Source organism: Nicotiana tabacum, chromosome 24 (genome assembly GCF_000715075.1).
Source record: "Nicotiana tabacum cultivar K326 chromosome 24, ASM71507v2, whole genome shotgun sequence".
NCBI lineage: Eukaryota > Viridiplantae > Streptophyta > Magnoliopsida > Solanales > Solanaceae > Nicotiana > Nicotiana tabacum.
The window spans coordinates 76,337,368-76,362,958 of record NC_134103.1 but is presented as its reverse complement, the minus strand read 5'-3'; the positions used below and the strand labels follow the sequence as shown (position 1 = coordinate 76,362,958).

Genomic DNA, 25,591 nt, shown 5'->3' with positions numbered 1-25,591 from the left:
AGGATCATTATTTTAATGAAAGAGAATGTGGTTTAAGGTTTGGTAATGATAAGTGGGCCTTTAACCACCAAACTAATAAATTGAATAATGGGTCAAATAAGAGTAATATCAGCAGGCCCGATCCTAACTAAGCTTGTTGACCCATTCCTTTTCTTCTTAAAAATTAATTAGCTGGCCCATTTTCTTATAATAAATTTCAGCAGTTCAATAGCTCTAAAATCTATAAGCTAGCCCATTTTTTCTTTAATAAGAAGTTGGCCCATTTCTTTAAGATAGATAGAGTTGGTCCAATATCTTATTTGCATAATTTTTTCCAACAATAAGACTAGAAAATAATAATAATATTTTCCAACATAATTAACTCGTTTCCTTATAAGTAATTAATTTAAACATTAGGTAATTAGTAGGCGCGCTTTAACTTTTTTATTCACGGACTCGCTTGCGTAGCATGATGTTTAACACTTAATAAATTAATTTAATAATTTCAATAGCTTAATTAATTCTCAATTAAATTAGCCTTTCACTATAATCGCGAATTCGCTTGCGTAACGCGATAGTGGCATTTAATAAATTCCTAAACTAATTTTCTCAAACACAAATGTAGTAATTTCTCAATAATATTATAAATAATTGATTGTCATGATTTCGGATTTGCTTGCGAGGCGCGATTATGATAAGTTAATTAATTTTATTTTCGATCACGCATTCGTTTGCGTAGCGTGGTCATGATAATATAATATTCTCCAAGTCATTCTTCAATAGTTCTAATAATCGCATCAATAAAAAAGTACACAGGTAAGACACGAAAATCAATAAAATACATTTTTATCCAAAAAAAATATAAGCCAAATGTAGTCAATAAAGCGATCGTGCTAGAATCACGGGACTCGGTGAATGCCTTACACCTTCTCCCCGGTCAACAAAATTCCTTACCTGGACTTTGTTATCACAGACCAATAATAATAGAGTCAAATATTCCTTTGACTAGGGATTCAAATAAAAGGTGACTTGGAACATCGAAAAAATTAAATCCAAGTGGTGGCTCTGAAACAATAAAATAATCCCTATTTCAAATTGTCATTTTAATTGGAAAACTCTTTGACCCACAACAAATCCATAACACATATCTTTTTGGGGTAAAAAGGAGGGTGTGATAATTATCAGTCCAAAAACTAGCTAACCCATGTTATTTTCACTAAATATTGGGTAGCTCTTTATCTTTGGGATATTTACACAAATAGCTGGTCATATTCATTATTTATTTTTTCTAGCCATATAATTAGATTATACACAATTATACATATATTATACTTCCATCGGCTATTTCTAGCTTAAGTGGTTGTGTGGGCGGCTATTTGGGTTAATTCTTCTTTATCATTCTGTAAAAATTGGGTGGGCAAGCCACCTTTTGAATCGACATTTAAAGTTCCATTACTTGAAATATAGTTAAAAATAGTCATTTTTTAATTCAAAAACTCGAATAAAAATACCCCCAGTCAAATTACTGAAAACCACTAGGACAACGTGTTAGAGTTTGAAACTTTTACAAGTAAAACTCCAGCACATTGTGTTGGAGTTTGAAAATTCTCTTTTAGGTGAAACACCAATATAGCATGATAATGTTTTGAAATTTTACAAGCCCATTGATTGGGACATGCGAAATTGCGAATCAAATCCAAATAAGGGTTATATTGTTCCCCAAATCCAGGTTCATCTCAAATTTCTTTCTCGGTCAAGTTCACACCCACTACATCAATCTCAAGCTGCGAATTTGCTCCTCCTCCATCTCTTTCTCCACCGAATTCGAGTTATAAGGTACATGTGAATTATGTTAAGCTGCATCTCTTTTTATCTATCTCCCAGTGCATAAAAAGAAGGTTTCGGTTTCCGATTTGTCATAGTTATTTGTGATTTATACAATTAATCTACACTTTTATTTGTTTTCCATGTGATAATAGCTACAAACATATGATATTGCGAATCTGCTTTTGCATTCACTAGTCAATTTTCTGACTATTTCTGTTATTAAATATAATCATTGATTAGAACGGTAAAATTATAAAATATAGCTTATTCAGTTCCTTCACACCTTTAACTTATGATTGGTGGGCAGAGTTCCCTGGCATCGATGCTGGTGGGAGGTAGCATATACCCGGTGGAATAGTTGCGCCCAAGCTGGTCAGGGCACCACCATCATAACAAAAAATTTCTAATTCACTTTTTATTTTTAAACCATATTAATTCAAGCATTGGGCATCAATTGGTTAAAAAAAAAGAAAAGCACTAGCTTATTGGTGTAGTAACTAGGAGAGGTTTAATGTTACTTGTAACTGGGAAAATAGTTTTAAGTTTTACCTCTTTACAAACTTGAGATGGATTGAAGTTACATCTAGACTTTACTTTATGAATTGTGATATTTTCCATGTTTGCCCGGTTTGAAAATTTATTTTGGTTAAAACTGTATATTTGTATTGACGATGCAGGAAATTGATGTGATAAGGGAAACTAGAACATGACTGAAGAAGGAAGAGTTCACCCCGATTGTCGAAATGCATCCAACCCTTATCATGAATGCAGCGATTATTGCTTCAATATAATAGCTGCAGCAAAGAAGCAAATGAGCAAAGCTGAAACAGGTTAGACTTTAGAGCTGGTTTTAGCTTACAACCCTGGATTTCTTTGGCTTTTTGGCGCTTATGAGTCAACTCACAAAAAGTTAAAACCATTTAGTTATGGCTGTCTGCACTTACCCAAAGAGCCAAAAAAAAAAAAAATTAAAAAGAATATGTTTTGCGCATTGTTTTATGTCTTTATTCCGTTGCTGATTCTATACTGCTTGCACAAGTTTAGATACCCTGTCGCTGAAGCTACTGATGGTTGTTTTTTCACCTGGAATTTTGTGTTCATGGTTTTTACGGGACTAGAGATTAGGTTCACAAAAGGCTCCTTGGTATTACTAGGTTTTTTTCCTTGTAGATAGCTGTGGTATATTGATTTGATTCAAGTATTTCTTCAGAAAGTTGTAATGAGGAGGGAGTTGTAGTAGAGCACCAATCAAAGAAAAAGTAATACTGGATAGAGAGTGACCAAGCAATCTTTGCCGGTAAAAGATGGCAAAGTGAGAGCGTAGGGTGTTAGCTGGTTGAGAGACATATATAGCTGTGCTGTCTCCTGCATTACTGAGGTCAAAAGAGTTGGTAATTGGTGCTTAAGGTAGTGAGGTGCTGGAAAATATGGGTTGTCATGGTTGCATTGCTGGAAAATTGACATCCCTAGATGGAAGGGTGAAGCTTGAAGTGTTGTTTTCAAGTTTGAATCTTGTTGAGCAAATGCTTTACATGGTTGCAGTACAATGGCTATAGATCTTGTCTAAACATGTCCTGCCGTATTGGGGAAAAGTAAATAATAGTGTCAGTAGTAGTTCATGGAACGGGGAAGAGTAAGTTTTTGTGAATGCTGCGTAGGAACTCCTTGTAAATGTGTGATCAGTTCTGTCGTATTAACAGCATTGAGTTGAGAAATGGGGATCTATATATGCTGAAGTGAACTTTATCATGTCAGCAAGAGGTTAAGCCACACACTTCATTTTAGGTTGTACTTATATGTGGCCAATGCTTAGCTGAAATGTGAATTCAAATGGTGTGAGGTTGCTGAGGACACCAATCTGAACTAATGCTAAGATTTCTTGGTTTTCTTTGAGCTTTTAGGGATTGACATGGATTGACAATCAGGGCTCTGAGTTTCCCCCTAATATGATAAGCTCTACCCTTCCTAAACCTCTCCTCCGCCCACAAGGAGCCCAATAGGGGCTCCTTTTAAAAGTCTATACCTCTATTATCATCTTTTAAAAGTCTTTCTTTATTGGTTGCACGAAGAAAACTATACTTGAAGCAAAGACAGCATTTCAAGCATGAACTGTTGGAGATTCTAATGTGTTAGGTTTAATTAGTTAAGCTCACATAAGTCTTTTCTCAAGCATCTCAGTTTGCTAGCACTTTTATTTCTAACGAGAGCTAAAGCCTAATGTTTGCTCCTTGGAATGGCAAATTTGTTATATGTATCTTGCCTTGTCTGACCTTTTTAATGTGCTATCAGGTGTATTGCAAGCTAATACTGTTAATGTTCGGCCCCACTCGGTTCTGAGTTCTGATAGGGGCGAAGTTGCACCTGATGAAAGGGATGATGTCGAGAGGCACAATGATGCAGATGATCAAGATGATGGGCGGGGTAATATGGGAGAAGACTCCGCAGATCTCACTGGGAGGAAGAAAAAGTTATTCGAATTAAGGTTAAAAATGGTAATTGCAAATATCCTTCCTTTCTGTTTCTTTAGAAAGCAATGCCCGCATTCAGTTAGCTTGTCTATTTAGTGTTTTTTTTCCTTGTTTTTTTTTGTTCTTTATGGTATCCTGATCAGATTATTTATATTCTAGCTTGTGGAATTTTATGCAGAATGAGGCAAGAAAAGCTAATCAAAGTGCAATGGTAGCAGAGAAGAAAAAAACAGAAGCTCCACCAGAGTCTAGGGGAATGTCCAAGCAAAAATGGATCGAGGAAAGGAAGAAGAAAATTGGGAAGTTGTTAGATGCCAATGGATTAGATATGAGTAAGGCATACATGCTAGATACACAAGAGTCGGCGGAGTCAAAGTATAAGAAGTGGGAAAAGGAGCCAGCGCCAGCTGGTTGGGATGGTATGAATGATTTTTCATCACTGCTCTATTTGTAGCCCTCCCTAAAGGGCAGCCCGATGCACTAAGCTCCCGCTATGCGCGGGGTTCGGGGAAGGGCCGGACCACAAGGGTCTATTGTACGCAACCTTACCCTGCATTTCTACAAGAGCTGTTTCCACGGCTTGAACCCGTGACCTCCAGGTCACCTGGCAGCAACTTTACCCGTTACGCCAAGGCTCCCCTTCCCCACAAAAAAAAGAATAAATAAATTAAATAAATAAAAAATAAAAGAAAGAAAAACTTTACATGGTTATTGAAGCTCACACCTATGTAGCATAAAATGTGTGTCTGAGATAAACTCACTTTATTTTGCCCAAAAGAATCATTGTCTGCTTAGTTATCAAGCTTTAAATGGTTCAATACCCTAAGCCTTAGCTGCTCAGTGAGATTCACATGTGATTCTTCACTTTAAAATGGTCGAGGAGGAAGTAAATTCTTGGTCATTCATTGGTATCAACTCTTCAAACAAATGGCAGTATATAGGGCTTTTAGCATGCACAATTTAAGCTGTATGCCTGTGTTTTTGGTATGAGACAAGATTACCTTGTGACTTCGTGTTCTCAGTATGCTTCATCTACTTTAGAGTTTGTATAGACTTGATAGTATGACATAGAGAAGGAAATATTGACATGAGAGAGCTAATTGATGTGTTCACTGTGTAACATAAGTATTATCCAGCTCTCCGATGAATTTCTTACGAATGGTAACAATTGGAATGTGATTTCAAAAGAGCTGAGAGTGTTTTAGAATATATTTTCACATAAGAGACAAATCATCTACAATTTGGTGAGATTACCTTTGTTTTCATGTTTCAGCACTATCTTTGGAGGAAGTGTGTGTGTCCTGCTTTACACTTTTACTTTAGGAGTATGACAACAATTGCGGTGCATTTATTTGTAAAAGTTTTTGCTTAATAAACCGGCGTGCATTTAGATCTTACACCAACAACAATAACTACTCCTCAATCCCAAGAGTTGGGGTTGTCGGTATGATTCCTTAATATCGTAAATGCTCTGTTTGGGTCCATAATCTATATGTTGTACTTGAGCATTATCTGACACTAGGGGTTTTCTAATATATTCTAGTGGTTATATCTCTAATATACTGAGGGTGTTGTAGCAAGCACTAGTCTTCTAGTTGGTATCACCTATATGGATTTTTAACTTCTATTGGTTTCTATCTTTTGCTATATCTGCTTGAATTTCAAGATATTTTTTATCTTATATTTTTTATCTTTTGAGATAACTTCTTTCCAGGTGATTTTATGTCTACCTCTTCCTCTTTTCACACCTTCAATCATCATGTTCTCACATACCGAAACCGGTGCATATGGAAGTCTACGTAACACCTGGCCAAACCATCTCAAGCGACATTCTCTCATTTATCCTCTATGTGTGTCTTCTGACGGATGTGATCATTTCTTATCTTATCTATCTTGTTTAACTCTACATCTATCTTAACATTCGCATCTATGCGACACTCATCTTGTGGATATATTGGGCTTTAGAGGCCCAACACTCACTCCCATACAACATTGCTCGCCTAAAATTCAGTCTATAGAACTTGCCTACTTGCCTTTCACTTTTGTAGGTATCTTCCTATCACATAACACTCCTATCACATAACACTCCTGTGGCACTGCTCCATTTCAACCATCCTACTTTAATGCTATGCATAACATCTTCATTTATCATTCCATTCTCCTGGAACATTGAGCCTAGATATCTAAATAGTCTATATTTAGGTACATCATTTCCATCTAATCTCACCTCAAGTTCACTCCTATCTGGTGGTCTAAAATTTGATGTGTCTAATTGGACAAGGTTTACATTTGTACAGTTGTGGCTTGTGGTGTTGCGACTGGGGAAAAACTAGGAATTAGTTGGATTCCTTCAGTTGATAAATTCTAATATTCTATCGTTTTTAATTTTTTTTTATGTTGATATATATAACTGGAACTAGAGCTATTTTAGGAGAAATTAATCATTATGTGTGGCTATGATTGTATATTCTGGCAAAATTTTCGCATGTATTTGCTAGCCTTGTATTATCTAGCTTGAATTTAGGTAGAAGATGGATTCCGGTCTATGATGCTGTAGAGCTACAAAGCTTGAGCAGTAGTAAATATGTGATATATCTTCGGGCCTGTGATGATGCATGGTAAACATATATTTTCTTAAAGTTCAATCCCTTATCTTGGAATATAGCTGACCTTCATTTTACCTTATATTTTTCTGGCACTTTGGAATTTATGGATTGTGATGCAGTTTTATATGGTGAAGCTGAGCTAATTTCCTTCCCTCTCTGTGTTATTTTCATTTTTCAGTTTTTAATCAGAAAACGCTATACAATGCATACAAGAAGCGGACAAAGAATGTTGCGGTTGATCTAGATGAGTACAGTAAAATGAAGGAAGCTGACCCCGAATTTTATCGAGAAGCTTCAAGTCTCCAATATGGGAAGGTAGGTGCTTCAGCCATGATCCCTAGTTTTGTTTTTTATTTATTTCAGACTTTAGCAAAGAGGTTCCCTACACTAATATCTTTCAACCGTACAGGCACCAAAATTGTCAGAGGACAAGATAGAGAGGATGGTGAAGGAGCTCAAGGACAGGGATGAGAAGCGCCAGTCATTTAGTCGGAGGAGAAAGTTCCATGAAGAGAAAGACATCGACTCTATTAATGATCGTAACGAGCACTTCAATAAGAAGATTGAGCGTGCCTTTGGAAAATACACCTTGGAGATCAAGAATAACCTTGAGAGAGGAACTGCTTTGCCTGATTAAGGTATTAACATGTCATGTCAACGTGTACTTTTCTGTATTCTAGAGTGCAGTCTTGTGGTGGGGATGCTTGTTGATGCTGTTGCTTTCCTGTATGATGATTTCAGTTAATGTCAATTACTATCTCTCAACCTGATGCAAATGCTTCGTGGTGGTTGATTATGGTTCATATTGTAAATCCAGTTATTTGCAAGGAACTTTTTTAATATAAACCAGATAACTGTGAATATCTAAAATCCCCTCCTCCTAAATGAAAGGGTAGAATAGGGATACGATCTATTAAAGGTATGAGCTTTTTTTCTCTGACTGGTATAGGATTATTATTAATCCTTTAACAAATAGTCAAGAAGTATTTTATCTTTGCATAGACGGACACTTGTAATGAAGAATTTGCATTTCTCAGCAATTTATGCATCCAAATGAAAAGGTAGAGGAACTTATTATTGTATATGCAGTGCATTGGTCAAGTCCATTTAGGTGCAGTATCAGGTGCTTAGATTTGCTTGGAGAAAGGAGTGACCGAGTGGCGTAGAGTGATTATTATGGTTTGGCTGCATTTTACAGTAAGTTTTCTCCCGCAATTGGTGAGTTTGTGTACAAAGGGTTTCCCGATGTCAGTTCTTGTTTGCTAGACTCGATTATTCGTGAGCAGAACAATTATTTGGTTATGCTATTTTGGGTTTTGCTTTAACTGAAGCTATTGCCTTGTAGGATGCTGGTTTCACTAGTTTTCCAAGGCATTTTGCGAAATCCTTTATTGATGGTGAATCAGTCTCACCTATGATTGTGATGATTTAAGTAGTGAGATACTGTTTCAATTTAGATGACACGCTTTCCTTATTAGTCCGTTCAAAAAAGAATGACACATTTCTACAATTGGAAATAATTCAACTTTAAACTCTTCATTTTACCCATTTTATTCTTAATGAGAAGCTTTTATAACCATACAAATGTTATGGCCCCACAAAGCTTTTACCCCCTTAAACTTTTAAGACCACAAGTTTCAAAAGTTTTTTTTTTCTTCTTAAATTCCGTATCGAGTTAAACTACATTATCTAAATTGAAACGGATGGAACGTAACTAAGGTGTCTTTATAGTTCTTGTAGGCATAGACTTGAGTAATGCGCAGGTGGAGCAAAGATTTTTGAATTACCAAAAGCCATTAATGTTAACAGCTGGAGTGCGGCTGAAACTAGGTGTGGCAAAATGATTAAAAAAAATAATTAACCATCCATATTATTCATTAAAAATGAGTTGGATAATAAATTTTTTAAAAACGGATCAAATGTGGATAAGAATCATATTATTCATTTAGAAAATTGATAACTAATGGATAACCAGTAGATAACTAATGGGTTTTAACTTTTACATTTGTAAAATTTCAAATTGGGGGTTCCTCAAGTTTGGAAGACTGAATTCTCTCAAAAGTGATCATATTCATGAAGTTGTGGATAATATGGTAACTATATTATTCGTCGATTAATCCGTTTTTTATTCGTATTAAATATGGATCGGGTCGAATAATTTATTCGTTTTTTCATTATCATTACCCGTCCCAATATGACCCAACCCGCCCGTTTGCCACCTCAAACTAACCATGATCAGCTGGTCATTGTACCACACCACTAGGCATATAACAGTTACATTTCTGCTTTCTTGCATGGCGTTACCAGGCAGAAACTGCAATTAACGACACTGGTATGTGTTGTTGTAAAACTGACAAGATAACCATGGCTTTGCCTTGCGATAAATTTACTTTATCTAAGTTTGGATTAGCAGTAATTGTTCACTGTATTACTCTAAGTCTTGACCTAATTATTGGAAGTGCAAAACGAACTTGTCTGGTTTCCGCCAATTCTAGTTGAAAATTCAAAATAATGCGAATAAGCAGTTGGTTGGCCTAACAAAACTGATTGTTAGAATACGTCTCGGATAGGTAAGAGGAGCTACAGTTCTTTTGCTTTTGCACCTTCCATGTGAGGCTACAGGAAAGAAATTACAGTTCTCGAAATTCCCATCTCTCTTATCTTTAATTTTCTTAACCTTTTCGTTACCGTTGCTGTTTTTTCCCTCACTTAGTCCTATTGTTTGTATTCAAGTCAAAAAGAGGCCAGGCACTTGTCATGCCAGCCTGCTATCTTTTGTCAGATCTTTCCAGACCCAGATAAGAGAGAGAGTGACTAGAGAGAGAGAGAGAGAGAAAACGGGCCCCACAGCATAGAAGGGTATCTTTGTTTCTTTGAAGAGACACGTGGCACCATGGAATGTGGCAAAATAGTCTCAAAGATCAATAAAGGACGAGCACAATTGAATGCATCCCTTTATATGACAAAAAAAATGATTCTATCAAGTGGCTCGATGCCCAAATTGAATTTCCACAAAAGCTTAGCTAAATACAATTTTGGGGGAAAGATTCTCCATTATTACAATAGAAGTGACAAGAGAATTGTTCGACAAAAATTAGTGATACAAATCATACTTTATAAAAAAGAATCTGCTCCTAAATGATTTGCTTAATAATTATTTATGCTTCTTTAAACTTGGGTTAGTACAATATTAGTATAGTACAAAGTTCTGCCTTTCATTTTTCCATATCCCACCAATCCCTTCTTTGATTAGAAGACTTCCTCCATCTAGTCGGAGAAAAAACTTACTCGGATATACGTTAAATAAATCCTTGTTTGGGGGAAAGATTCTCCATTATTACAATAGAAGTGACAAGAGAATTGTTCGACAAAAATTAGTGATACAAATCATACTTTATAAAAAAGAATCTGCTCCTAAATGATTTGCTTAATAATTATTTATGCTTCTTTAAACTTGGGTTAGTACAATATTAGTATAGTACAAAGTTCTGCCTTTCATTTTTCCATATCCCACCAATCCCTTCTTTGATTAGAAGACTTCCTCCATCTAGTCGGAGAAAAAACTTACTCGGATATACGTTAAATAAATCCTTGTTTGGGGGAAAGATTCTCCATTATTACAATAGAAGTGACAAGAGAATTGTTCGACAAAAATTAGTGATACAAATCATACTTTATAAAAAAGAATCTGCTCCTAAATGATTTGCTTAATAATTATTTATGCTTCTTTAAACTTGGGTTAGTACAATATTAGTATAGTACAAAGTTCTGCCTTTCATTTTTCCATATCCCACCAATCCCTTCTTTGATTAGAAGACTTCCTCCATCTAGTCGGAGAAAAAACTTACTCGGATATACGTTAAATAAATCCTTGTTTTTAGTTATATGAGCGTATCTAAAAGAATACTACGTCATATATTCAATAGTATGGTGTTAATTAGGGAGCGCAATGATTCGGATAAATCAAGCCGACCTAATCTGACTCCATTTATAGGATTATACTGCTTGCGTTTGTTGTTGTGGCTAGCTAACAGTTCCCACACACTCAGATCATGGTTTTGAGTGCTGAACAACGTGAAATCATTAGGGGCTTGTTTGGTAGGGCTTATTTCGAAATTAGCTAACACCTATAATTAAATATATTATAAATACAATTTCAAATTTTAAACTAAAATTATTATCTTTATCGAGGAAATGAAAAGAGGAAAACACCACCAACACTAGTCATACCAAATAAATACACATCCAATGCTAACATTAAAGATTAAACTGTACCAAACGAACAAAAAGAGAATGGTTCGTACATTCCTCATACACAGAATCAAACAATTAGACAAGAAAAATTTTGAACTTGTGAAGGCAATTTTCTTCTTCTCTGGTTGTGGGTAACTTTGCTCAATTGGTTGGGTTGCTGCGGAAAGATCCCAAAGCTTTAACAGCTCCTGCTCTCAATACAAACTGATAGTATATTGCTGCTATCAAAGCTCCCACAAATGGTCCAACCCAGAAAATCCACTGCAATATATTCCGAAAGTAATATGAAATTATGTTTGGACATGCATTTAAAAAAATATTGTAGCTTTTGTGAGGAGAAATGAAATTTTACTAGAAAAAGTAATAAAACCACTTTTCAAACTTGAAACTCATATTCAAAAATATTTTCAAGAATTTAGTCAAATTTATAACAAAACAATATTTTGAAGATGAGTTTTAAAAAAAAAGTAAGAAAAATTATGGCCAAATGGGTCCCAAGGTTTATGTGTTGACGATACAAAAAATATTTACAGAGACCCCTTTAAAAGGTTTACATGAAATAAATGGTCGGTGATGTACTATTATATGTTAAATTACGCTGATGGTATAAAAATCTCATAAGTTAAATACTTTCTAAAATAATAAATACACTTACTTGGTCATCCCATATTTTCTCTTTGTTGTAAATGACAGCAGCTCCAAAGCTCCTAGCAGGGTTGATACCAGTTCCAGTAATTGGGATAGTTGCCAAATGAACCATGAATACAGCAAATCCAATTGGCAGAGGAGCCAAAACCTTCATTTCCAAATATAAAATAGTTTATATTAGTATTGAAAACTCAAAACCACAACTCCATTACTGCACCACTATTCATTTGTGACAATAAATTCAGACTTAATACACACAAACAAAGTATTTTCAAGATTTTATACTTAAAATTCAAGATTTGTCTAGTTGTTAGAGGAACTTACAGGGACGTGAGAGTCACGTGCACTTCTCTTGGGGTCAGTAGCAGAGAAAACAGTGTAAACAAGAACAAAAGTTCCAATAATCTCAGCACCCAAAGCTGTACCCTTGTTGTAACCAGGTTGCACAAAGTTAGCACCTCCACCTTCTAAGTTATAGTAATGTTTCATAAAAGCCTTAACGAAACCAACACCACAAATAGCACCAAGTGACTGTGCTATTATGTATGCAACAGCTCTTATCAATGACACTTTCCTTGCCAACAACAAACCAAATGTCACCGCTGGATTAATATGACCACCTGCAACAAAAAAGCAAACACACATCCGTTAGTTGTTTCTCGGAGTCCAAGATTCTAACTTTACGGGGACTAAATTTTAAAACGAGAGCTACTAACTGAGTTCTAAATTTGATATTTATACATATTTAATGAATTTTTTAACACAAATATATCATTTGAGAAAAAAGTTACTGGTTCAATCGAACCGGCTTTTAGGCAGCTTCTAGCTCCGCCCTGCTTAAATGGGTGTTTGTTGCCTTCAATCTTTAAGAGTTTAGTACTTACGCATGTAATTTTAAAATTATCGTTAATTTAGTGCCTAAATACTAAATCTAGTTGAACAGTTAGGATGGGGGAAAGCTGCATGTCTTAAAGGGATCAATTGACCCCCTTCATCGAAAAATTACACTGCATAAAAAATAAAATATAAGTAGGTTTTAGAAATATATAATATATATACTGAAATCGGGGTATATTTTTCAAGTTTGAACACACTTATGGGAAATTATTGGCTTCGCGTATGTTACATCTCCCTTTGTATAGGAGAATCTAGTCATTTCTAGCACGTTTAAAGTTGGCCCCCGTACCATGTATGCATATAGTAAAAATCTTATTAGTGAGTCTAAATTCGGTATTCGCCTCGAAAAAGTTAGGTTATTGTGCTTACCAGAAATACCAGCAGTGCAGTAGACAAGAACGAAAATCATGCCACCAAAAGCCCATGCGATACCAAGAATGCCAACACCATCACAATGGTCAGCGGCGTTCAGTTTCTTGTGGCCAATGACAGTGGCGACGGTGACGTAAAGGAATAGAAGAGTGGCAATGAACTCAGCAATAACAGCTCTGTAAAAAGACCATTTGGTAAGTTCAGCCATGTCAAGAAGAGGAGCTGGTGGAGGGTCAACATAGTCTTTTCCATGTTGATGAGTTTGTCCTTCCTCAATTACGTCCTTTGACATGTTTTCTTTGATGAAAGTAAAGGTACTTCTGCTTAGAAGTTTGCAGTGAAAGAGAGCAGAGTTTTTAAGTTTTTGGTTTTCTGCTTTTGTCTGAGAAGAAGGTGATGGGTTTGTGTTAGCTTTTATGGGTGGGGGAATGAACGAGGATAAGGGAAAGGGCATTTTAGGAAATACAAGTGAAGGAACAACGAAATATTCCTGTCAAGAAGATATCATTAATGTAAATCCTGATGTTATTAGTTTAAATTATAGTGGTTTCTAATTATTGTTGTGCATTTGAGTTTTCTTTAACAGAGATCTTTACATTATCTAATAATACACCTTTGATGTTTATTTTAATTTTGAATCAAATTAGTCTAGCTGCACTAGTATGTACTTACCTCAACTATTTCACATAGTACTCTTTATGCTTCCATTAGTACAAATATCAAATAAATCTACCGGCTTAGCCAGATGGAATAATGTCTCGTTCTATTTTATATCGGCTTAAATTTAAATCCTAGTCTAGTGATTTCCAATTGTTGTTCAATTGAGTATTCTTTACTCGCTATCTTTAGGTCGATGAAATATATACAAGATAAGTTTTAAAATATTCTTAACGATTGTGATACATGTATTAATAAAAGATAACATATATCCAATAATATTAGTCGGAGGTGCGCCTACTGTTTCCGACATCACCGTTACAACAAGAGAAATGTTTTTAAGGATTGAAATTGATGTATGTTTGGACCAATAAACTGCGTTAGGGAGTGGGATTAGTGGGGGATGGGTGGGACAAGAGAGACAGCGAGGCCATGTGAGGGCTAATTATCTGTTGGTCTGTATTGAGTTGTTTTTGTAGGGACTTTTGTTTTCTTGCCCGTTTCAGCCTGGCAGCCGAAAAAGCCAGCCCTATTGTCTATGGCTAACCCTCCTTCCCTTCTCTCTAACGGTCGCATATTTTTTGTCCACTTAAAGCACAACAATAAAATAACATATTCAGTGAGATTTAATATGTGACGCCTCGGGAGAATAGGGTTTATGCAAATTTTACTGTTACTGATAAATGAACTTTGAACATAACTCAACCTCAAAAACAAGCTTAAGATGTGAGAATTGTTCAAGTCCATATAAGGAGATCACCTAATCCTCTTCATTGTCGATGTGGGACTTGACACCCCCTCTCACGCCCAAAACTGGACATCTGGAGCATGGACAATTATAGGGCCCCAACATCGGAAAATCGGGTTGTGTCCTGCTCTAATACCATGATAAATGGATTTTGTGTCTAACTCAACCTCAAAAGCGATAGCTCAAGAGGTGAAGATTGCTCAAGTCCATATAAGGAGACCACCCATCCCCTTCATTGTCGACGTGGGACTCAACACCTACCTTATATGAGGTAGAGCGGCCTTTTTTGGATAGACCATCGGAATTTTTTTTAAACAGGTTTGAAAAATACAAAAGTAAAAAAGTTATGATGAAAATACGGAAGAAGAAAAATACTCCTATATTGCCGGCAAAAATAGTAAAGAGAACCAAAATAAAAGAGACAACAGTAATAATAAAACTGAAGAATAAGATTACTGGAATTACTAATAATAATACTGATAAAATAAATAAATTTTACCTTTTTGGCTTTTTCTCGATACTTAGTTTAAAATCTGGAAATAAAATTGATAGATATTTACTCAAGATGGAGTATTAATTTAAAAAATGACAACAAAGAGTTGCTAAACTCTCAAATTCATTTGAAACTTAAAATCCACTGCTAAATTTTCTTTTTAAAGCGAAAGAAGGTATAGAGTTCTTGAAGTAATTTACAAATTTTGGAACCGAAGATTTCATGCTTAAAACTTAAGTGTGATAAATTGAGTACTTGTAAAGATTTATTTCATGATTTTTAGTCCGAAACTACACGTTGCTACCGAAAATGGCTTCCTCCAAAATCAAGAATGTCTCTTTAAATATTAGCATTATTGTAAAACATTTAAACTTTACTGGTTGGTAAGTTTTCATATTCATGTTACAAAATATAAAGTTAAAACTGTATTATTATACCACCGAATTTAGTATATTATCCAAGGATAGGTTTCTTTGAGGCCGATGGCCATAACAACAACGACAATAATATACTCAGTGTGTTTCTACAAGTGAGATCTAGAGAGGACAGAATATACACCGTCTATCCTTATTTTGCTGTGAAGTAGATGGTTGTTTCCGATAAACACTCGACTCAAGAAAAACGTTTTCAAAACAGGTTTAAAAATGCAAGAGTAAAAAAAAAAGTTAAGATAGAAATATCGAAAAAAAACGTATTAACAAAAAAATAGTAAAGAATATAAAAATAAAAGATAGTGGAATGATCCAAAAACTACATGATAGTGGAATGATCTTTTATCATCCTTATGATCAATTTTTTTTTTCAAAGGAATTTAAATTTTGCGCATCCCTTTACTTATTTTGTCTTTTTTTCTTTTTCAGTTGAGAAACGTTATTTTGTTCATCGTTCGAGTACTTCTTTTTATTTTTATTAAGCTGTACAAACGTGGTATGGACATAGCAAATCTTGTGTCCTTATCTAGAATTCAATTCTGTAGCATAAGGAATATTATTTGATTGTAGTAACCCAAAAAAGAAAACATTTATTAATTTATTCTTTTGTGGTTTGCTGTGTTTTGATCAATCATCATTATTATAATTGAAAAAACTCGTCATATTGGAAGAGCTGTATTTGTAGTTTTTATAATATAATAATATTGATTTCTTGAATGCACAATTAACTAAGCAATGACAAATTCAGTCAGTCAACTTGAGGTCAAAAAAGAAAAGAAAAAGAAGCTTTATCGTAAAATGAAAACAAACAATTTCTTGTGTGGCTCGAAACTGTATTTTGTTTATAATTTTAGGGTCAGTTTAGTTATATGTTCTGTTTGTTAGGGTTAAGCCAAGTACCGTTAGACATTCTTTGGATGCTGCAAATTCTGAACTTTTCTTTTTCTTTTTGTCCTTTCCTTATAAAAAATAAATTAGGTATTGGTCCTTCTTTTTTAAAAGATAATTAAAAACAGGTCCATTATCAAAAAGAAGCATGTGAAACACAACTGGCTTTTAGTGTTCGCCAACCCCACAAATCTTCATTTCCTTATCTTTTGTCACACCAACCTTTTATCCCTTTTGCCAAACATTTTATGTCTCTTAAATTTGATTTCGTAGATAATTTGCTTCTTATTAATGATTATTTGGAAGCTTAATTAAGCATAATACTTCATGCTAAAATTAACAATTTTTCGGAGCCACAGATTCATAATAGAATGCGTAGATAAAGTATCACACCTATGATTTGAATCTATGACCTAAAAAACCCTCAACTATTACGCTATAAGCTTTTCTTATGTTGAGGTTATTCAACAACAAAAAAATTATTTTTGTCCCTATTTACAGTGTGATATATTCCGGGCGATAGAGTAGTCTGTTGAACTTCCTTGAGAGACAGATTGATTTAACTGCATATTTTGGGTTCGAGTTGTGAAGATTGATAAAATCTTGTTACGGAGCTTTTCTTTGTTACTAAATCTTATGCAGCATGAATAAGTTGGTCGAATTTCGCTACGAATACAATGAAAATAGGAAGAAGAACATGTTTGCTTTTGTTTTGCCCTTATCTTAAAATTGAATGTTGTGGAGCCATACAAAATTTGTTATATGTATCTTAGAGCTGGCTTAAGGACTGGAAAAAACCAGTGAGAGACTGACACGTGTACAATGACGTTGAAGAAAGCTGCTGCTACTACTTGCTAGACGTTTTGAGAGGGTTCCTTTTAACCGTTGGAGAACAAAACAGAGTGGAAATTTGGAAAGTTTGTTTCTTTTTTTATTTCTGGTATTAGAGATATTCAATGCAAGCAGTTTGTGGCCGCTGCCCCACCCCACCATTCGCCTTAAAAAGAAAACGACACGACGTTATTTGGTTCATTTGATGTTCCCATCAGCTTGTTTTCGTATCTTGATCATTAATATTGGTAGCTTACAAAGTATTTCGTGTTCACACAGGATTCGAGAAAAGACGGTCTACTTTAATATAAGTATTAGTGATTGTTTTTACGACTTAAATATTGAGTTATAAGTCACACATAGACAATTTTACCGTTGGTTCAACCCGTAATTATTAATATTAACATTTTTTGAAAATCAAATAATTCTATATTTTAATATTAAGCAGATGAAAAATACTTATTTTATTGAATCTATAAGAATTTGAACCAAGACTAGATATCCCCTTTGTTCTAATTCCAACTTTATCCAACACTATATACCACACTAGTAGATACTTCTAACTAACATTCTTTCTATGTCCATTTCTATGTCCTATGAATTCAAGTTCACGTCTTATTGCATCTAGTTAAATTTAATGAGGGAAAATATCAGTTATGTCCATTTATAAGTATCAATACATAAAATATTACTAATATTAATCAATTAGCTATTTATTATCACATCCCTTTTATATCACAAAAAGATATATATTATAGATTATTATATGTTAAAGAGTTTTTCTAATTAAAGTGACAAATTTGAGTAGGGATTATTTTATTTACAGAGTCGCCACTAATAATTGATTTTTTGGATGTTCCAAGTCATCTTTTATTTGAATCCCTAGTCAAAGGAAGGTTTGACTCTATTATTATTGGTATACGAAAATAAAGTCCGGGTAAGGAATTCTGTTGACCGGGGAGAAGGTGTAAGGCATTCTCCGAGTCCCGTAGTTCTAGCACGGTCGCTTTATTGACTACATTTGGCTCGAATTAATTTTGGATAAACTCTGATTTATTGGTTTCCATGCTTTATCTATCAGCTTTTAATTATTAGAATATGAAATTATCTTTGAAACGAATCACGTGTTTGAATCCGTTTTGTTTATTGTGCCAAAATTATGTCACACGTACGTGTACACAATTAATAACATTTTACTATATTAAGATTGTTTTGACCAAAGTTGCGCGAAAACATACTTCGATTTTAATTTTGAAAATCACAATTATGGCATGCGAACGTATACATAATCGCGATAAACTAATTAAAAGTGCGCCTAAAGCATTCTAACTATATTCATTATTCTTCCTAAATTTTGAGATTATTGTGAGGTCATGAATTATAGAATTACTTGTGGAAGAAGTGTATGATTTTAGATATTTGAATAAATAAACCATCATATACCAATACCCTATAACCCAACAATTGAATCCCAAACTTATTAGGGTCCAAATCTTCCCAACTTTAAAGCAAGTTTGAATACCATATTTCTAGAAACATAATTAAGCATATAACTTTTAAGGACTAATTTACATTATTATTTATAAAATTTAAAGGCAAATAAATAAAATCACATGAAATAAGATAAAAAGAACATAGGAAAGAATAAACCTTTAATGCAAAATTTCTAATTAAATGAGTCTTCAATAACAAGTACAATAACTCAGACGAACGTCGAACAAGCATAACCGAAGAAGAACATCAAAGCTAGTGAACGGAGCTCCAACGGAATTCTCGACCTCGACTATTGACTCCATTGTTTGGCGTGTGAAAGGGATATTTTGAAGTAATTTATGTTGGTTTTTGGGCAATGAATTGCTGAATTTTTTGAAAGAAAGACGAATAAAGAATGACACAAGTAGAAATTTCCTTAACGTAGAAGAAGTAAAATATTTTCTCTCAATTCCCTCCTCTCTCCTTTTTCCCTCCCTTTTCTCCTCACATTACTCTTCTATTTATAGAAATAATTTCGGAGTTATTCATATATTTTTTAAATTTTTTTATTTTATTATTATTTTTTAATTAAAAAGAATTCTCACTTCCCATTTTTCTTCTTTTTAAAAAAAACATAATTCCTCACTTTCCTTTACGTTTATTTTTTAATTTCCCATTTTTAACTTTTATTATATTTAAATTTCCACTTTTTTTACTTTTTTTTATTTCGCACTTATTTTACTTTTCTTTTCTTTTTTTAAATTTTCCACTTATTTTACTTTTTTTTAATTTCCACTTTCTTTTACTTTTTTAAAAACAAATTTCAGCTACCTTTACTTTTATTTTTTTAATTTCATCTTTCTTTTACTTTTTATTTTTTAAAATTTTCACATTCTTTTACATTTATTTTTTTTATTTTTCACTTTCTTTTACCTTTTTTTAAAAATAATTTTCACCTACTTTTACTTTTAATTTTTTATTCCATACTTTTAAGTTTCCTATTATTTTATTCCCATCCAAAAATTAAAAAAAAATATTTTATTTTTTCGGTTTTTTTAATTTATTTTATTTTAAAATAAAGATAAAAAATAAAAATAATACTAATAGTAATAATTTGACCTTTTAAATTATTTTAATTCTTACTATATAAAAAAATATAACAAAGCTAAAAAATATATATTATAAAAAAATATAACAAAGCTAAAAATATATATATTAAATTTCTAAAAATATTTACATAGTAGAAGGTGGTAAAAATTCAAATATAGTCAAAAATTAGGTGCTCACAGCTGCCCCTCTTTGCTTGGAAACATGAAGAGTTTTCAGGCAAAGACTAGGTGAGCCATGTGACTAATTTTTGACCAAACCATTATTCAAAATGAAAAGAAATAAAAGATAGGATGTAACCGAGTCCTGATTTTGGACAACCTACATATCCCGGGTTATAGGGGAATCATGTCACGTGTACTTCAAGAAGAATGGTGGAATGATGAGTTGAGGAATCGAGTGAGGTTCCGTCGAGGCACCGGTCCGCGATCCTGCTATTATTAAAAAAAAAAACTAAACAAGCCTATCAGCTATGAGTTACAAGATTCCTATCTATGAGTCTTCTGAAACTTGATCTTGAGTCTTGACTGGTTCTTCATGTAGACTCTGATCTAAACCTTGATGATCGCTAGCTGTAGGTGCTAGTTCATTGTTTTATAACTTCTTCTAATCAAAACAAGACTTCAATGCTCGTGGCTTTAGTCATGTCTTGAGTATTTCACATCTTTTCAACTGCTTTTGCATTTTGGATTTACCTATTTTTTTCTTTACTTTTATTATGAATTGATGCTTCTTCTTTTGGTCATCTCGAACCCTGTTCCTCTAGGTAAAATCTACTCAAATACCAAAACAAATAAACGAACAGAATTTTTCTACCCCAGTTTGCACTAGAAAAATTTCGTGAGTTATTGTAACAAAATTCTAAACTACTTTTTTATTGAAAGCAATAAAAAGTCGAGAACGGTGTACCCCGAAAAAAAATAGAGACTAGGGAATGGAGACCCTATATCTAAAAATGAAAGAAACTAGGGAGTGGAGACCATATATTGGAAAAGCGACTAGGGATCGGTGTACCCTGATATTGGTAAGGAAATATAACCATGGGTTGATACCCTGTATTACGGAAAAAGAATGTAATCAGGGATTGGTATTTTGTGTTACTGAAAAGAATGTAGTCATGGGATGGCGTCCTATATTACTGAAAGGAAATGTAACCAGGGGATGACACCCTGTATTACGGAAAAGAAATGTAACCAAGGGTTGGTCCCCTATATTACTGAAATGAAAATAAATTCCCTGGGCGAAAAGGTTCTACCTGGATTAAACTGCGAAAAGCGAGCCTGGGCGAAAAGTACTTGTACCCGGATTATGAGCCGGATCCCTCCAAGCGAAAAGTTTCTACCTGGGTTAAGCTACGTAAAACAACCTGAGCGAAGACTACTTCTACCCGGAACTATGAGCTGGATCCCCCTAGGCAAAAATATTCTACTTGGGTTAAGCTACGTAAAACAACCTGAGTGAAGAGTACTTCTACCCGGAACTATGAGCTGGATCCCGCTAGGTGAAAAGGTTCTACCTGGGTTAAGCTACGAAAATCAGCCTAGGCGAAGAGTATTTCTACTATGAGCCGGATCCCCCCAGGCAAAAAGATTCTACCTGGGTTAAGCTACGTAAAACAACCTGAGCGAAGAGTACTTCTACCCGGAACTTTGAGGTGGATCCCCCTAAGCAAAAATATTCTATCTGGGTTAAGCTACGTAAAACAACCTGAGCGAAGAGTACTTCTACCCGAAATTATAAGGTGGATCCCCCTAGGCGAAAAGATTCTACCTGGGTTAAGCTATGTAAAATATCCTGAGCGAAGAGTGCTTATACCCGGAACTATGAGTTGGATCCCCCTAGGCGAAAAGGTTCTACCTGGGTTAAGCTACGTAAAACAACCTGAGCGAAGAGTACTTCTACCCGAAACTATGATCTAGATCCCCCTAGGCGAAAAGGTTCTACCTGGGTTAAGCTACGTAAAACAACCTGAGCGAAGAGTACTTCTACCCGGAACTATGAGCTGGATCCCCTTAGGCGAAAAGATTTTACCTGGGTTAAGCTACGTAAAACAACCTGAGCTAAGAGTACTTCTACCCGGAACTATGAGCTGGATCCCCCTAGGCAAAAAGATTCTACATGGGTTAAGCTACGTAAAACAACCTGAGCGAAGAGTACTTCTACCCGGAACTATGAGCTGGATCTCCCTAGGCGAAATGATTCTACCTGGGTTAAGCTATGAAAATGACAGGTATAGACAGTAGTGACGCATGTTGAATAATAAAATAAAATGGAGATTTTGAGGGACCTACCTTTGGTGATATTCGTCCTTTGAGAATCGCCATTCTGCGCTGCTTTGTTCCTGCTTCAAAACAAAGAAAATTTGTGAGTTTTAAAAGTGGTGGTCGGTGTGTGGCCTTGATATCTTTGGCAGCTTGGCTTTGTGCCCATCTTCTTTTGATGATAATTTCAACCTATCACTAGATGTTTCGTGAATACCACTTGCATTTATGGACCAAGAGAGCCTTTGACTTTTCAAACTTTTACATGACGGTTGGGTCGCGTGAGACTTAACCTTTTCAACTTCATTTTGCCCTTGCAGGCACTGTCAATTTGATTTCCTCATTTCGAGAGTTTTTATTTCAAAGCATGAGCTACCATGGCTAGTCGGGTTTGACTTGATGCCCTTGCTGAGGTTGGGTGCCTCTTGAATATTAGCTTGTATCAAACAAAAGCCCTGTAAATTAGTCTTGCCATCCCTTCCTCGCCTTAGTTTTGGAACAGAGTTAGACCAAAAGAGATTCAATGAACAACAAACAAATGGACAATGAATTTAGACAAGAGGTATCCCTTTCGAGGAAAGGAAAGAAGGACTTATCTGGAGTATATGCAAACTTCAATGAACATGACATGCCTTTTGGACTGGATGCCTGATCTGTGTAAACCATCCGACTTTCAGAAATTCATCATAACTTTTGCATCGAAACCGAGAAATCTTGCCCAGAACTGTGTTGATACCAATGGCTGTGAAAATCCTCTTTTCGATCATTAATGCCCTTTGCGGGTTTTCAACAGCTGACCTCTCTCATTTCTCTTCTCACCATCGCCTTATAGTGCCCTTTGCGGGTTTTCACTAACAAGACTCTCTTATTTTTATTTTCTCTGCTCGACATCGCCCTACGATACCCGTGAGGGTTTTCATCAATAAGACTCTCTTATTTTATTTCTCTCATTTGATTGTATTAGATCCAAGTAACTCTATCCTCCAATTCTTGAACATTCTCGTTGATTGATCGGAAGGACTTGAAAAGGATTTGGGTAAAAAATATTTGGAATGAATTACAACTTTGAAACCTTTAAGGCGAAACCATTGTCGAACCATTGTAACATATGCCCCAGTTTCATTTTTTTTTTGGAAATGTGGATTTTTATTTTGGTGTGGCTGAACCCCAGAGAGAGGTTGCATATGTATCCTTTCGGAATCAAGTCGAACGTAGTTCAGGGAACTTTATTTTTTTATATTCTTTTTCTTTTGCTTTTTCTTCTATTTTGTTTTGTTTACTCTTTCTTTTTCCTCTCTTTTTTACATTTCATTTTCTTTTTGTCTTTTCTTCTTCTCTTTTTTTTTTTTCCATTTTTATTTTATTTTTTTTCAATAATAACTTTTAGGTTCCAAAGAGGGTAATAAAAAAAGGGATCTGACTGAAAGGGTTTGCAAAGGGTTGAATATTTAGATAGTGAGAAAGAAAGCCTTATTCATCCCAACCAGAGAACATTAATGTTATATAGAGGATCAAGCATAGTACCTTTTGACTGTACTTGCGTTGACAGTTATTTCAGGGACATTTCCTTCGATGTTTCACCGCTCTCTTTTGGCAGTACTCTGGTTACCATGGATGGATCTTTCCAATCTGGAGCCAATTTTCCTTTAGATGTTCCGATTCTTTGTTTTATTTTCTTAAACATATCTTCATTGCATTCTGACTCTTGAATCATTATTTCAAAGTCTAACAACATTTTAGGATCTGGGCATGAAGTCCGCAAGCATGTCATGTCATTAAAATCTGCATTAAGAGAACTGAAAAAAGAATAAGAAAAGTGACAAAATTAAGAAAAGAGACATTCTTAGACAACGAAATATTAATTTTATTTGATTTTTAATTTTTTTTATTTGTTTTCTTTTGAATTTTAAAGATAGAAGGGTTTACATTGGAAAGTAAGACAATAAAGTAAAACATCCGGATCACACCCTGAGATAATCCGAACATAGAAAGGATAGCAAGACTTGCTAACGAAACTCTCGTCTGATGGGGGACTTTCAGGCTTGGCGACCATTTTTTGGCTTCTCTTCTGTCTCGGCAATGGCTGCAATGGCCTTCAGTGTCGGATCAAATTCCTCATCTTCACATATCATTCTGACTACTAGCCTATTGGTGTGAGTAGCCAGAGGATTATTCATCATATTAGGGGCCTCTTCATCCCTAAGCATTATTGCCTTGCCTCGATGAGGTCTTCCACTACTCTCTTAAGAGTCCAATAGTCTTCCGTATCATGTCCCACTGCTCCAGAGTGGTATTCACATCTAGCATTAGCCCAGTGCGAGAAGAACTCAGGGTTTGGCTGGTTCGGGGCTAATGGCTGCAGTAGACCTAGCCTGATTAGCTTTTGAAACAAGCTCGAATATGATTCACCAACATGGGTGAACTGATTCCATCTGAGGAGGCTTTTTTTCTTTTTCTTTTTCTTTTTTTTTTGAATTTTTTTTTCATATCTTGATTTCTTTTTCTTTTTCTTTCTCTTTTTGTTGTTTTTCGCTCTTTGTTTTTCTCTATTATTTTTTGTCACTCTTTTCTTTCTTTTTCACTCAATTTTTTTTCGGTTTATTTTTTCACTCAATTTGTTTATGGCTATGATCGAATCCGATGGAGATTGCCTACGTATCATGACGCCGCATGAATCAGATCATTACGTAGTTCAGGAAAGATCAAGAATAAAGTAAACAAACTAACCCTTTTTCCTTAATGTTTTTTACTCATACACTAAACAAACCACGAAAACTTCTAAAAAGCAACATATTTTTGAGTTTTGAGTTTTTTATTTTTATCTTTTTGGAGGAAAATTTTTGAAAGAAACATTTATTTAAGAGTAAAGAAAATATTTTCGGATTTTAATTTTTTTAATATATTTCTTTTTATGTTTTTTTTTTTAGAATTTTTAAAAGAAAGACTTCTAAAGAAGAAAGAAAATATTTTTTTTTGAATTTTGATTTTTATTTTATTTTATCCGAAAAAAGACTTCTAAAGAAGGAAAAAAATATATTTTTGGATTTTGATTTGATTTTCTTTTTCAAATGAAAGACTTCTAAAAAGAAAAAAAATATTTTTGGTTTTAATTTTTTTTTATTTGGGATTTTCTAAGGAAAGATATCTAAAGAAGGAATTAAATGAAAATATTTTTGAATTTTTAAAAATTGGGGCCGGAACCGATGAGGTTTGCCTACGTATCTCACATCCGGTGAGAATTAGCCCCGCGTAGTTCGGCCAAAACAACTATTTTTCTCTTCTTTTTTTTTTGATTTTTTAATAAAAATTAATCTTTAAAAACCATATGTACTAGACCACATCATTTGTTTTTGTTCATTCAATTGATTTATGCTAAAGTCGCTCAACGTGCAAGCCTCCCAAATAATGCAACAAGTAACACATAACATGACATAATGATCTCAACAAGGCACCTGTCCTAAAACAGAACTCGGCCCATGCGCCGACCCCTGCTAAGTCAAATGCACGTGATGCAAATAAAGCAAACCTACTAGGGATATCCGACATGATGTTTGTTCTTATAGGTTTAAATCCTTATGGAGAAGGTATCTAGACTGGCTTAATCGAGCGGACAACTCGAGCCGAAGAGAGTCAGCGTACCGGTAGCATTGC

The 25,591-nt window shown here is 34.6% G+C and overlaps 2 protein-coding genes across 2 annotated transcripts; one reads left to right on the top strand and one right to left on the bottom strand.

Moving 5' to 3' along the window:
* Positions 1-2,477: 2,477 nt before the first annotated feature.
* On the top strand, positions 2,478-7,726 carry LOC107786751 (uncharacterized). Its single transcript, XM_016608267.2, is given in 6 exon segments — positions 2,478-2,505; positions 2,508-2,636; positions 4,096-4,298; positions 4,453-4,693; positions 7,059-7,195; positions 7,290-7,726. Coding segments are annotated over 6 exon segments (966 nt in total). The 3' UTR covers positions 7,518-7,726.
* A 3,383-nt stretch (positions 7,727-11,109) lies between these two features.
* On the bottom strand, positions 11,110-13,435 carry LOC107786743 (aquaporin PIP2-7-like). The gene is made up of 4 exons (NM_001325421.1): positions 13,049-13,435; positions 12,107-12,402; positions 11,790-11,930; positions 11,110-11,395 (listed from the first exon to the last, which is right to left on the bottom strand). The coding sequence occupies exons 1-4, from the start codon at positions 13,341-13,343 to the stop codon at positions 11,276-11,278; spliced, it is 852 nt and encodes a 283-aa protein (NP_001312350.1). The 5' UTR covers positions 13,344-13,435; the 3' UTR covers positions 11,110-11,275.
* Positions 13,436-25,591: the final 12,156 nt, after the last annotated feature.